General features: G+C 41.8%; 1 protein-coding gene across 2 annotated transcripts in view; it reads left to right on the plus strand.

Moving 5' to 3' along the window:
- Aebp2 (AE binding protein 2) overlaps positions 1–15,247 on the plus strand; it is a 74,449-nt gene that overhangs the window by 31,594 nt on the left and 27,608 nt on the right. For both annotated transcript variants that reach the window (XM_012513592.2, XM_004626109.2), the window contains exon 3: positions 4,823–4,930. In XM_012513592.2, coding sequence (XP_012369046.1) covers positions 4,823–4,930 — 108 coding nt within the window. The remainder of the gene's footprint in view (positions 1–4,822; positions 4,931–15,247) is intronic.

Here is a 15,247-nt window from a genome sequence, read left to right on the forward strand (position 1 = left end):
TAGGTACATGCTTCCGCAGGTTTAGAGGAATTGGCAGTGCGCTTAACGTTTCTCAGAGATGCTGGGCAGTAGGCGGGGTGGATCCCAGATTTGTAAGCAGCCTTCTTCCTCGTGTGTGCATGTGCTAGAGATGCTTGCTGGTGCCGCTGGCCCAGTGCTTCTTGGCTGTTTCCTAGTATGCTCAGCAGGACACCAGACCCCGCATCTGCAGCTCAGCTTAGAGTACAGCCTAAGATATTTTGATAGTTCAGAAATACTCTTCTGGTGGTTGTGTGGGGTTTATTTTTGTTGTTTTTGTGGGTAGTATGGGAGAAAACTCTGATGTAGTCTTTTTGAGATGTAACCTCCAGTGCTTAATATAAAGCCACTTTTACTGTTGATTAGTTTTTCTGGGAGAGCTTATTACCTTACATTTCTGGTGTGTTTTTGGAGTAAACAGGTAGGTAGTCAGCATTTTTTTGATGAAAGGGAAATAGAAATTGTTCTTCCAAGATTGAATATCTGTGAAATGAGAGAACTAATACAATTGAAGTAATTTTCTTTTTGTTACCCTTATGTAACCTACCTCTTTGCATCATGAAGAGACTCAGCCATGGACCTTTGCTTCTTTTTTTTTTTTTTTTTTTTTTTGCGGAACCGGGGATTGAACTCAGGCCCTTGTACTTGCCAGCAAAGCGGTTATTTCACTGAGCCATCTCCCCGGCCGGACCTTTGCTTCTTAATAGTCTAACTAAAATAACCAGACCTTAATTGATTTTAAATGTGTAAAGCATGACATATTTTCTTTTTTTGCGGAACCTGGAATTGAACTCAGGCTCTTGCGATTGCCAGGGAAGCACTTGTTCTACTAAGCCATCTCCCCGGACCCTCTTCTTTTTTTTTTTTTTTAGATTTTTGTGTGTCTTTTTTAAGACAGGGTCTTAGTATGCAGTTCAAACTGGCCTTGGGTTCCTTGTGTCTCAGGCTGGTCTCAAACTTGCATTGATCCTCCTGCCTAAGCCTCCCCAGCTCTAGGATCACAGGCATGTGTGCTGGGATTACTGGCGTTTTTTAATCATTCATTCATTCGTTTGTTTATTTACTTATTTATTTGGACAGGGTCTCACTGTGCAGCTCATAATCTACTGTCTTGGCCTCTCCAGTGCAGGGATTACAGGCATGTAGCTATCATGCCTGGTTTCGGTGGCCCACATGGCATGTGGTACCAGGTATTGAACCACTTCCAGGCAAGTGACTGCCAAGTTATCCCTCTGGCCCAGATTATATTGTTGAGCTCCATTCCTTCCACAGGTTTTGATTGAACCTGAACCCTGTGGTATTTGGTTTTTAGGTTAATTTAAGTTTAACAGACACTGTGAAAAATCAGTGCGGTGTTGCTCTGCTCCTGATACGTTATATATTCAGGTTAATTTTTACAATGGAAATTTTTTTACAGTTTTTGTTGTTTTGGTATTTAGTACAGGGTCTACAGGGTCTTACTACACAGATCAGACTTGTAATGATCCTCCTGTTTTCAGCCTCCCAACCAATGGGATTATAGGTGTTCTCCACCATACTGGGACTGGGCTCACTGTGTCCAAGGGCAGCTGCCAGAGTGGCATGTGGTACCGAGGAATGAACCCCAGTCCATCATGCCCAGTCTCAATCACTGTCTCACCGTGTCCCAGGGGTGGGGCCGGCATGGCATGCCTGGGATCGAACCCTAGTTGCTGAGCCTGCCTAAGCAGGCGCTTTAGTCCGCTAAGCTCTTTGACCAGCCATGGAATGTTTTTTAAATACAGAATATAAAAGTTTTTTTCTGCATCTAAAAAGTTCAAGGTGACACCCTTGCATGATGGTACCCCCTGTAATCCCAGTATTTGTGAGGTTGAGGCCAGAGGATCATGGGTTCCAGCTTAGCCTGGACTCCATTCCATAGCAGTACCCTGCCCTTCCTTTTCTAGAATCTCGGGTTTGATCCAAGTCCTTTTGTTGGATTTTGGTCTTTTTATCAAAAGATATTTCTGTTTCAGATTAGGAAGGGTTTTAGTGAGTGTTCCTTTTTTGTATACTTTTTTTTGGACTATTCTTGTGGAAACTTAGCACCCTTCTCCCCCATATATTTCACCTACATTGTAACTAAACATAGTAAAATTTGATCTTTTCATACTTAACTTTATTTTCTGTAAAAATGGTTAAAGGTTTCCACTTGATTGAAGATACTGCTTTACTAGTGTTTCTAGACATTATTTCATCTAGAGTCTGGACTGTATCTGCTCACTGATGAAGTCTGGGTCTGATGACCTTAGAGGGCCAGCTATTACCAACCGCTGTAGTCATCTTTGCTCCTAGGAGGGAATGATGAGGCGGAGATTGTTGTTCCTTCCCAGTGTAGGGTATGTTAAACTGAGGCAATGTCTTCAGGAAGCAGTAAGTTACTCCTTCTCTGTGTCTTCCTTCTCTTCTCTCTCTCTTTTTACATGTATTTGGTTGTGACAGGGTCTTGCTACACAGCTCAGATTCATGGTGGTCCTCTTGCTTTCAGCTTCCCCAGAGCTGGGATTACAGGAGTACACCACTACTCCTGGACTGTGGCGGCTCAGCCCGACCTGCGGGCATGGTATGTGGTGATGGGCACTTTAGTCTGCCGAGCTATCTTGCTGGCCCCCCGCTATCTTGCTGGCCCCCCTTCTCTTCAGTTGCCTTCCCTGTCTTCCCCTTCTTTCCTCCCTGTCTCCTTTCCCCCTCCTGTCCTCTCCACTGACAGTGTCTACTGTACTCCTGACTGGCCTTGGGTTCAGCCCTCCCACTTACACTTTTTTATAAGTATAAAACAGAGCACCGTTTTTCTTTCTGGTTTGAAAGTAATGAGAACAGCCATCACTGAAGAGGTTCAGTAGTAGAATTCTTCATTGTTGCAAAAATGATGTGCAGTACTGTCTCCAAATGCTTAAGGCCTTTCTTTTATGTGGATGACTTGTGAGAATTTTAAACCAATTCCTACTTGGCTACTTTGTGTTTATTACTTGAATTGAAAATTTAAAGGTAACTGAATCAAGTATTTTTTGAATCAAGAAATTGTTAGGTTTATAGTATTCGTCACCTACATGTGGTTATCAGACTATTGAATTAATCAACACTGTATAATACCTTTTTCTTTTCCTAGATTTAGTTTTAAGTATTGTAGTAACACAACTGAACAGTTGTCAAATGACAGTAGGAGCCTTGCCTAGACCTTAATGAAATATTTTTGTTTTTAGGTAAAAATTGACATCTGCCATTCATTCATAGGATTTTTTCCCCCATAGTCTTAAAATTTTTATTTCAGACTGGAATGTTTTAAGATACATTTTTCCCCCCTCTTTCTGTCATGCTGGGGTTTGAACTCAGGACATCAAAAGTAATAGGCAAAGACTCTTTAACTACTCTGCAGGCTTTAAAATCTGTTTCTTCAATTTGAGTGTATCTTCGATGGGCTCTGTATGTAGTACAGAGTACTCTGTAATACTCATTCTACAGATAACATGAGTCTTGTCTATAGTGGTTCTTACCATAGCAAAAAAAAAATGGCCTAGAAGTATTTCTTTTGAGGTATGGTTGCAGTGGTTGGGAAGCAGTTTTCAGTGTTAAGTTTGAGGGCCATCTCATCAGTTGGGAAGTTGATGGTCTCACTAATAAAGAGTGTTATTGTTAGTTGTTTCCACAGTTATACTTGCCAGGCATGGTGATGCACGCCTATAATCCTAACACTCAGGTGGCAAGGTTGATGCAGGTTTAAGGCCAGCCTGTGTAACATAGTGAGACCCTGTCTCAAAAGCAATAAGAGGTCTGGCCAAATAGCTCAGTGGATTAAAGCGCCTGCCTTGCTGCCGCTTCTCCTGGGGCAGTTGAGACTGGGTGTGGTGGCATGCGCCTGTAAGTTCAGCTCTTGGGGTGCTGTAAAGAGGCAGATCACTATGAATCTGATGTAGTAGTGAGACCCTGAACACCCTGTAGACCCCTCCCTAAAATAAAATTAAGAAAAAAGAAGCAGTAAGAGCGAAGAGTAAAAAAAGTATTATCCTGCATGTCTACACCTTCATAAGACTGAGAGTATGAAAAAGATTACTAAACAGATACTGATGGGGTTCACATAGTACACAGTAGACTTTCTCAGGATCTAAGACACATATATGTGAATTTGTTGCTCTACAGTAAAGAAAAAATCACATGCCAGGTAAGGTAGCTCCACAGAGTAAACTGGAGCTGTGCATCATTAAACCAAGTCTCCGTGTCACCACCTGGCCATGACCTGCTCTTGTCTGCACAGGGCAGCCCGATTTGCAGTGGGTGGGGTGGTGGTGACCATTTTACATTTTTATTGTTTCTTTATGCCTTCATATTTTATTGATATTTACAATTAGTTGCCGCCGATTTCCTCATGTCATAAATGAAAAACGTAAACTTTGGCCTGTTGTTCTAGTTCCTAGAGATGCAGTGTCAACATTTTATGTATTCTGAATGGCCTGTGACTGCTGCTTCAGCGCCTTATTCAGGGAGCTTGGGCAGTAGCCTTGGAGAGTAGAGTTAAACTCCTCATTGCCAGGCGTGACTGTGATGCTAGCACTTGCCTGAGGGAAGAATATTGCTGGAGTTTGAGGACAGCCTGCACTACACAACAAGACCCTGTCCCCCCAAAATAAGAAACAATGTACCTCATCCAGGAAAGTTCAGAGAGTTGAATATGTTAAAACACTTTGCTGCATATGCACATTACATGTTAGTTGAAGACTTAGAGCATATTTATTTTAACTTACAAGGAGTTGAAGATGAATGATGGAAATGATGGCTCTTCTTTTCACAGGTGTTTGTTTGCTTATGGAAAGGCTGTAAAGTATATAACACTCCCTCCACCAGCCAGAGTTGGTTGCAGAGGCACATGCTGACGCACAGTGGAGACAAGCCTTTCAAGGTACGTGAGCGAGGGGCTTGTCTGGAAAGGGTTTAGGAAAACTTGTCTCTTAGGCTTTGTAAAGATTTCTAAAAGAACTACTTATTCTAACATTTCTTTGTAAGATGGTTGCTTTTCAGAAGTAAATGGATATGATTCAATCTTTTTTTTTTTTTCTTCAGTTTGAAGAATAGAAAAAAATGTGCTGTTAAGCAAGGGTTTTGAGAACGGGCAGTGGGCAGATTGTGACTTGAAGCCACTACTGTCAGTTTGCTGTTTCAGCATTATTAGCTGAAATCACAGCATCATATGAAGTAAAGAAATTGTAGAACATTAAGAGATTTTGATTTTAGTTTACAGGTTGTGCTCCCCAGCTTGGTTGCCTACATCATTTTGTAAAATAAGAGGTGTTACGGGAATCTTATAAGGAGCAAGACTTTGTAAAAACTGTTCTTTCCATTTATCTTCATTCAAAATTCAACTATTTTGGTTTCTAATTATGGAAAGCATACATAGATTAAAAGTTTGTGTTTAAAGTTTAATAGTTGTTACAGCCATATCTGTTGGAATGTAAATGCTGGGCCAGAAACTTCTCTTGGGTTTCATCAAAGAATGAGGTAATTCTTGTAGAGTTGCTTTTGGAACTCACTCAGTGTTTTTGAAAGAGCAACCATTAACAAGTTAAGAAAATTACAACAGTTCACAGCGGGGGCCTCAGCCCTGAGCAGCTGGAGGCTGAGGCTTTCTTCACGTTTAGAGCCTTCTTTCTACCTGCCAACTGGTGCTGTTAAGTTCCTGTGGTCTTTGTCAAAGAACTGCAACAGATAAATGAAGTATAATCTGCATGTATGTTTTTTTAGCAAAACTTTTTAGTGTGCCTACACACCACCCCCTCACTGCTGTGTTGCCCAGACTGGGCTTGAATGTGTAGTTCTCCACAGTGTGCCAAGTGCTGGTGGATACATGCTACCCCTCCTTGGGGCAGGGTTAAAATATGCAGAAAAGGAAATATGTACATATACACACACACACACACACACGCATGCACACATGCACGCATGTAGATGGCCCACAAAGATGACAGTTTCTATATGCCTGTACCATACAGAGCTTCTCTGGACCTGGGTTTGGTTCAGTTCAGTTGTTTCTTTTTCTTTTTTTTTTTTTTTTTGGTGGTGGTGCCAGGGATTGAACTCATCATTGATATTTTTGAGACAGTCTTGATGTGTAGTCAGTCCACGCCAGCATTTTTGTGGTCCTTCTGTCTCAGTATCCCCCTGGGCTTCACACTGAGCTGTGTCCCTGGTCTTAAAAAGATGTATTTATTTATTATGTATTTGGTATGGGGTCTCACTACATATCCCAGACTCACAATGATCCTCCTGTTTTCAGCCTCCCCAGCACTGAGATTATAGGAGAGCACCACTGCACCTGGTCTCAAAAGTAGTTTCATTTTGAGACTCATTCTTGAGCTGCCCAGGGTGGGCTTGAACTTCTGATCATTCTGCTTCAGCCTCCCAGTGTGCTGGGATTACAGACATGTACCACCATGCCTGAATAGGAAATCCCTTCCCTTTTCTTTCCTCTTCCTTTCTCTTTTTTTGAGATTCACTGTGCAGTCCAGGCTGACCCTGAATTCAATTTTTAGCCCAGGCTGGCCTCAAAGATCAGTGATCCTCTTGCCTCAGCCTTCCAAATGCTGGGGTTACAGGCATTTGCCACCATTACCAGCAGCAGGCTGGGTTTGAACTCACTTTGTAGGCCAGGCTGTGTTTGAATCTGCAGTGGTCCTCTTGTCTCAGCATTCTGAGTGGTAGTATTCCAGGCATGCATGACCTTACCTGGTAGAGGAATTGCTTCTTCACCTTTCTGTAACAAGTTCATATGGTGCCTGAGAGGCCCTGGGCTTTACACCGTGCACTACACAAGCAAACAAGGCACCAGCACGTAGCCAGTAATACTACTCATTAGTGTTTTTTGCAGCAGGGGTGGTGCAGCAGAGAAGCAGAAATAAAGCAGGGTGCGTGTGTGTGAGTGAGACTTTATTCTGAAGACACTTGGAGAGGAGGATCAAGGGCAGGCAGAGGGAAGATCCTCTCACTTGAAAGAGTGAGGGAGGAAGGCTGAGATTTTACGGACTTTGGCTGGGGTGGGAGCTCGAGGGGCAGGTTCAGTGGCCCCGAGGAGCTCCCTTGTGTGCATAGGAAAGGTAAAAGGAAGTTGTATGCAGTGCTGGAGTAGGGAAGAAGGAGGTGGTGATCGAGAAGATAAGCTGCTTGGGGATTCAGCCCGTTGAATCAGGGCCTTGATAATTTAGCCGTTTGTACTAGGCTGGAACCTATCACTGTTTAACCTGGAGGATTGTGCACTATGTGCTCTATAAACATAATAATTTTGTTACCATAAAAGAATAATTTACTTTCTCATGGGTATTTTCATATATTATTGGTAAGGCAGCCTTCTACTGCTAATGCATTATGATGTTTAGGCTGATTTCAAACCCTGTACACATGATTTTTTTCCCCAACTCTTAGAAGGAGTAGAGAATTCTGAAGAAGTAAAGAGGCTATATCTGTCTTTTTTAAAAAAAATTTATGTGTGTGTGTGTGTGTGTGTGTGTGTGTGTGCATGTGTGGCCAGCTCAGCTCACCAGGGGGCGCGGCTGGCTGGCATGTGGTGCTGGAGGATTGAACCGCGGTCCCTGTGCTTTGCCAAGCTTGTTCCAAGTAGGTGCTTTAGACCACTGAGCCATCTCTCCAGCCCCTCTAGTGTATTGTTTTGTTAGTCACAGAAATCGCTATTAATTTTACTATTTTATTTGATTAGTGATAGGTTTTTTCAGGTGCTTTGGCACAGCAGAGAAACAGGCAAAAGGAAGAAGGAAAGGGACTTTATTATCTTGGAGGACACGGAGAGAATGTGGGGAAGATGAGGCAGTCTCACGATTGGAACAGGGAGGCTGAGGCTTTCATGGCCTTCTGCCAGAGTGGGGCTTGAGGAGGTGTTCACATATACCCGAGGGGCTGACTGGGGGTCTGTCTTCCCGGAGGCGGCGGGAAGGGTGAAAGGAATTTCATCCTGGACTGAGTTGGAGAAGAAGCGGGGAGGTGGTCTTGGAAAAGATGGCTCTTGTTTTAAGGGGTTCAGCCATATTACATGACCACCGTAATGATTTAGCAATTCATACTAGGGCCAGAACCTAGTATGTTGTGCATATTACAGGGATTTAGTAAACAGTGGGCGGTGTACAAAAGAAGAGATGAAGTAGTGTTTGAAATGGCTCTTTATTTTGAGCCAAACATAAAGTGTCTAAAAAATACACGTAGGGCTGGTGAGATTGCTCAGTGGTCTAAAGCACCTACTTAGAACAAGCTAAGCCAAGCAAAGCACAGGGACCGCGGTTCAATCCCCCAGCACCACATGCCAGCCAGCCCCGCCCCCTGGTGGGCTGAGCTGGCCACACACACACAAAATAAATAAATGAATAAATAAAATTAAAAAAAAAATAAAAAATAAAAAATACACGTAAATGCTTAGGAATTTTAATGATTTGCTTTGTATGAATTTTGAAATAAAGCATATATCAAAAGAGTATTTTCACTTAAACAAGATTTTCTAGTATCTCTTTCCTGCTGTCTGTTGTTTTTCCTCTCATCTTATTCTGATCTGTGATTCTCCCTTAGTTTTGTGAACTGGGTCAGGCTTTTTTTAGTCAGTAAATTATTGTTTTAATTAATTCACATCTCTGAACAGTCACTATATTTTGCTGTGTAGTATTTCATGGTATAGAGAAGCCAATTTTGTAGATGGTAGTAAGCATTGTTTCCTTTCTTTGACTGTCTTTGGCAGCTGTTAATCAGAGTGGTTGTTCCTCAGTCTATCCTGACTGCACACATAATGTTCATCCTTCCTGGCTTTGTAATATTGTGTTACCAGCCCTTTGAGTTTTGGCCATTATGGCTGATGAGCAGTGACATCTCACTGTGAATGTGATTTTTATTTCCCTGACAAGTAGTATTGACTTCTGTTCTCTTTTCATGGTTCTTGACGCAGGGTCTCACTGTGTAGTCTAGACTGGACTTGAATTCAGAATGTAGCTCAGGCTAGCCTTGAACTTGTAGTGATCCTTATAGTTATCTGAATGTTCTACTTTAGGAGTTATTTATTTATTTATTTTTATTTTTATTTTTTTGTGCAACCGGGGATTGAACTCAGGCCCTTGCGCTTGCCAAGGAAGCGCTTATTCCACTCAGCCATATCCGGCCCCTTTAGGAGCTATTTAAATCTAGCTTTTCGTTTGGATCATGAATTAATCACAACCTCTAGAAGTCTGCCCCAGGACTGCATGAGGCTTTGGGGGGACAACTAGACACAAACCATAACAATTTCTTCATTCATGCATTCATTCGGTACACGGTGTCGCTACGCAGCTCAGACTCCCCGTAATTCTCCTGTCTCAGCTTCCCAAGTGCTGGGATTATTACAGGTATGCACCACCATGCCTGGTTTCTGTGACAGTACAGCACACACAGGTTTTGGGGCCAGCATGCATATGGTACCTGGAATTGAACCTGGGTCCTTGTCCTTGCCAGGCAGGCACTTAAAATGCCAGGCTATCTCCCTGGCCCAAACCATATTTTATTTTTTAATTCAGTCATTCAATCATTCATTCAATCATTCATTCATTCATTCATTCATTCATTGTGGCTGGCTCATTCCACCCAGGGGCGGGGCTGGTGCCGTATGTGGTGCCAGGGATCAAACTGTGGTCCTTGCACATGCCTAAGCAGACACTTTAGACCACTGAACTATCTTGTAGCTCAGTAACAATCTCAAGTACCTGTTTTGGTGGTACTAGGAATTGAACCCAGGGCCTCGTATGCTAGATAAGCATTCTACCACAGAGCTATCCCCCAGCGCTTTGTACTTTTGAGATAGGATCTTGCTAATTTGCCTAATGTATCCGCCAGTGTGAAGTCTTTGCCTCAGCTTGCCAAGTAGCTCAGGTGGGGTTGCCCACCAGCAGGTCCAGCATTTCTGACTAGGGAGCTTGGGACATCCAGATATTAAATGTAAAAGTGGTTGGCTATAGTGGTTTCTCATAGTGACTATTCTAGTGTTTGTTGTATATTGATTCACATAAAGTGGGGAAAATACTTCAAAAACTCAACAACTGGGCTCTCATCTAATTACAAAGTTTTTGCAAATTAAAAGAAACCAACAATGAAAAGAAAACCTACAGAGTGGGAAAAATTTTTAACCAAATGTCACTTAGATAAAGGACTTCTTTTTTTGGGGAGGTCTTTTTTGAGGCAGGCTCAGGCAGGCCTTGAGCTCAGTTTGTAGTCCACGCTGGTCTCACTCAACCATTTTCCTACCTCAGCTTCCTGAGTGCTGAGATTCCAGACATGCACCACCACGCCTGGCAGGACTTCTATCTAGAACATAAAAAGAATTGAAAAAAATCAGGCTGCCCAAGTTCAAAGACCCAATCTAAAAATGGGCATCTGAGATGAATATACATTTCTCAAATGAAGAAATACAAGTGGCAAGTAAATATGTATGGAAAAATGTTCAACATCGTCATTTCTGAAATGCAAATTAAAACAACAGTAAGATTCTAACTCACCTCAGAAAGAATGGCTGTAGTCAACAAATCAACCTGTAACGAATGCTAAAGTAGATGTGGGGGGAAAAGGAGGTATTCTCTACTGTAGGTGGAAGTGTAGACTAAACCACTGTGGAAATCAGTGTCAAGATTCCTCAAAAAATTAGGATTAGCTGTTCCATTTCACCAGCTATTTTCTTACTGGGTATTTTCCAGAAGAATTGAAAACATTGTATCTCCGCGATAATTGTGCATCCGTATAGCAGCACAATTTATCACAGCTAAATATTGGAACCTACCCTATTGGCCATCAACTGAGGAATGGATAGAAAAGATGAGGTATTTTTATATGATAGAGTACTACTTAGCAATAAATAATGATAAACTTGGGACTTTTATAGGTAAATGGATGTGACTAGAGACTGCTCTTTTTTAAAAAAATGTATTTAGTACAGGGTTTACATAGATCAGACTCCTAGTGATCCTCCTGTTTTCAGCCTCTCAAGCGCTGGATTACAGGTGTGTGCCACCAGGCCCGGTCTGCTGTCTTAGAGCATCCTGGGGGCAGGGCTGGCACAGCAAGGTAGGGATCAAAGCCCAGTGGCTACGCATTGCCTAAGCAGGCACTTTAATCCACTGAGGTATCTGACCTGCCCAAGACTCCTTTTTTTTTTTTTTTTTTTTTGCGGAACTGACCTTTGTGCTTGCCAGGGGAAGTGCTTATTCTACTGAGCCATCTCCCTGGCCCCCAAGACTACTTTTCAGTAAAAATCACACATGTGTAAGCATTGTATTGTCTCACTGAAAATATAAGCCCCGAAGTATACAGTAGATATTGTTTTTTTTTTTTTTTTTTTTTGGCGGAACCGGGGATTGAACTCAGGCCCTTGTGCTTGCCAGAGAAGCGCTTATTCCACTGAGCCATCTCCCCGGCCCCTACAGTAGATATTGTGAAAGAGAAAAAACTGCTAAAAAGGAAGGAACAGCAGATGGGGAAAGAAAAAAAAATATATGTATATGCAGGATAGCTAAGATAAATATATTAATTTCTATTCATTGAACAGTTTGCTTATTGTATAATGAGTTTTTGCATGCCTGTTATCTTGTAAACTAGACAACTACTTTGAAGATAATACACACTATAATAATGGCTGTTAATTTCCTTTTTAAAAAAATTCCTATTTTGAAATTGTATCATTTTTTTAAAAAATGAATTGAGCAAAACAATAATATCCATAGTTAGGGCATAAATGGTGTTCCTTGTGCCTTGTATATCACATCACCTGTTTTAATTAAAATAATGCATATATGAGTTAATTATTGTTCCTTTCAGGGGCTGGGGAGATGGCTCGGTGGAATAAGCGCTTCCCTAGCAAGCGCAAGGGCCTGAGTTTAATCCCCAGTTCCGAAAAAAAAAAAAAAAAAAAAAAAAAATTGTTGCTTTCATTTTGAAGGTGAGGAAACTGAGACAGGAATATATTTTTTGAAAATAATTATTGACAACCAGTAACAGGTTTAGGGTTTCAGTGGAGACACAATGTATAGATCTGTGTCCCTGTCAGTAATTTATTCTGCAGCGTACTTCCTGTGCAATAACTGAATTATAGTTTGTCTTTGATTTACTGTCTGTTCTTATGTCTATATTAGGCTCTCCATGTGATTCATCTGAGTTTGTTTGTGTGTTGTTTCTTTTCTGTTAAATTCATGATACAGCTGAAACTTTCCTGAAAGCATTCAGTTTTCTACATATCTTAGAAAATCCTATAGCTGCTGTGGTGTTAGGTGCTTTGTATATGAGATAATTGGTAGAATCTTGCTGAAGACTTCTTAAAAGAAATCTGTCTATCTGTATATATATTTAAATTTATTTAGTACAGGGTCTACAGGGTCTCACTACACAGATTGGACTTGTAGTGATCCTCCTGTTTTTCACCCTCCCAAGCGCTAAGATTATATGCGCACTGCCAGTCTGAGTGGGCCCTAGGGGCAGGGTGGCCTGCCAGGGATCAATCCCCAGTTTTGAACCCTGGTCCCTGCATCTGCCTAAGCAGGTGCTTTAATCCGCTGAGATAGCTGGTTGGCCCTAAAAATGTATGTGGTTTTTACTGAAAGCATTTCAAATTGAAGACGGGGAAAGGAAGGTGTGAGCTGGTTGTGGTAGGCTTCAGAGTTTAGCAAACAAACCTTTTTCTTAACTTCTGGCCATCTCTTGTTCTCCTTCCACTCTGTCATATGGATATAGCTGTTGTAAAAGTAATATGTATTAAAAATTGATATTAAAATCAAGAAATAAATATAATCTCATCTGTAGAGTGGTGCTTATTCTGTATTGTACAATTAACTTACTAACGTGAATGTATATATTTTAAAGAACTATGTGGAATCATTTTGCCCTTATGTGTAGTTCATTTTATTTTATTTATTTACCAACCTATTTATTTGCCTAAATTAACACCCTTAGTTTTCATGATGCCTTGGCTCACCCTGTCTTTCCCTGTTGTTCATAGCGCTGCTGTTTTTGAAGAGTACAAAGTATTGTGTCCTATTAATGTCTGTCAGCTGAGGCCATCTTGGTAGTGAGTCAGTTTGGTTTGGCTGTGTGTTTTCGAATCATATCAAGGCCGTCACAGATGCCATGGCCTGGCACTTTGTGACTCGGGTTGGCTGCAGACTCTGTCATGTTGCCCCGAGTCTGGCAGTTAGTTGGGGCTCACAGCTGCTGTCCCATCAGAGCAGTGCTATGCCCGCTGCTGACTCCTGCCTCAGTGAGTCTCTGGGGCGAGTGCTGGGCACAGTTTAACAGTAGAGCGAGCACCTGCTGACAGGAGTGGGGCCCTGGCTTTGGTCCCTAGCACCTCAGGAAAAGGCAGAACTGTTAGTGTTAAAGTAAGTATTTTTTAAACTTTTTTCTGGGGTGTTTATTGATGGATTTTTATTTTCCTCACTGAGCAGTCCAGGTTGGCTTTGGATTCACTGTGTAGCTCATGCTGTCCTCAAAATTCCAAACAACCATCCAGTCATTTCTTCCGGAGTGCTGGAATTCCAAGTATGCATTGCTGTTTTGTGACAAGGTCTTGCTTATATGGTCTAAGTTGGCCTCGAACCCACAGTGTACCTAAGATAGACTTGAATTGACAGTCCTCCTGCCTCAGCTCCTGAGGGCCAGGATTATAGCTGTGCACCACACCATCCAACCAGATCCTTTTAGATTTAAGAAACTTGAAAGCTAGCTTGTCTGCCTGTGTAGGTGGATTACAGGTGTATGTCACCACACCTGGCAAATGTACTGATTTTTGGCAAAGACAACAGTTACACCAGAGATGTTTTTTCTGATCTTGCACATAGAGACAAGGTCTTCTAAGATGCTCAGGGTAGATATCTCAAGTAGCTGGGGTTTCAGTTGATTTTACTTTTTATTAGTTATTTGGGGTTAAGCTTTATCACACCTCAGTGGAATTAACCCTAGCAAGGTTAGAAAAATTTTACTTAAGAAAATGAAAATAGCATGTATAATGTGTTTGGGCTGGCAGTGTAAATCAGAGATAAAGTGCTTGCCTGGATTTAATCACCAGCACAAAAACAATCCAAATAATAATAGAAGACTATATGAACCTATTTTGCAGATGGATATATAGTTCAGTGCTCCCTGATTTAATTCCCAGTGCTGCAAACAAACAGCAGGGGGGAAAAGCCCAGCCATTTGTATCTGTGATGCATTTCTGACCTTTCTACTGTTTCATTCACTGATGCCTCTTCTTTGGTTACTACCACAGTGTCTAGGGGCCCGGGAGATAGCTCAGTGGAATAAGCGCTTGCCAGGGCCTGAGTTCAATCCCCGGTTCTGCAGGGAAAAAAAAAGAAAAAAGAAAAAAACAAATAAACTACCATAGTGTCTTGAGTACTGTGCTGGTAAGTAAGTCTTGAGATTGAATAGCATGAGGCCTGTAAGCTTGGTGTTCTTTGGCATCATGTTGTTGTAGGTCTGTTTCAAAATAATAGTTTAAACATAATAGGGGGCCTGGGAGGTAGCTTAGTGAAATTGCCCAGAAAGATCCTGAGTTCAATCCTCAGTACCCCTAAACAAACATTGTAACTTTGAACTCAAGTGCTACAACAAATTAAATGAAATAAAATTTTAAAATACAGTTTCTGAGTTATTCTTATGCTGGCTAGAAAGTGCCTAACAGTAGTACTTGGTAGTGGCTTCTGTAGCAGAAAGTATGGTTTCAGTGCAGTGTGGTAACCTATAGAAGATGGCAGTTTTAGAAAGCATTATCTAAATTCTTCTAGCTGGCGTATATCCCTAGCATTTTGGGAGACTAAGGTACAAGTATCTCAAGTTTAAGTCCAGGCATCACAGCTTAGCATCTTAGTGAGGCATCTCAAAACAAAAGAGAAGGTTTTGGGGATGGAGTTCAATACAGAGGCCCTGGGTGTTAAGTCGCCAAGACAGAGAGATAGTAATACAGGTTGAACTACATGAGAACAGTGTGCTAGATATGCTTCATTTTGGATATGACACCGAAGTTTGGTGTGTTGTTTTTAAATCAGAAACTAAATTACTAGTAGAAATATCAATACCAGGCTGGTGAGATGGGTCAGTGGTCTAAAGCACCTACTTAGAACAAGCTTAGCAAAGTACAGGGACGGCGGTTCAATCCCCCAGCACCACATGCCAGCCAGCCCCGCCCCCTGGTGGGCTGAGCTGGCCACACACACACACACACACA

Source organism: Octodon degus, unplaced genomic scaffold (genome assembly GCF_000260255.1).
Source record: "Octodon degus isolate 3935 unplaced genomic scaffold, OctDeg1.0 scaffold00012, whole genome shotgun sequence".
In the NCBI taxonomy this organism is placed as follows: Eukaryota; Metazoa; Chordata; class Mammalia; order Rodentia; family Octodontidae; genus Octodon; species Octodon degus.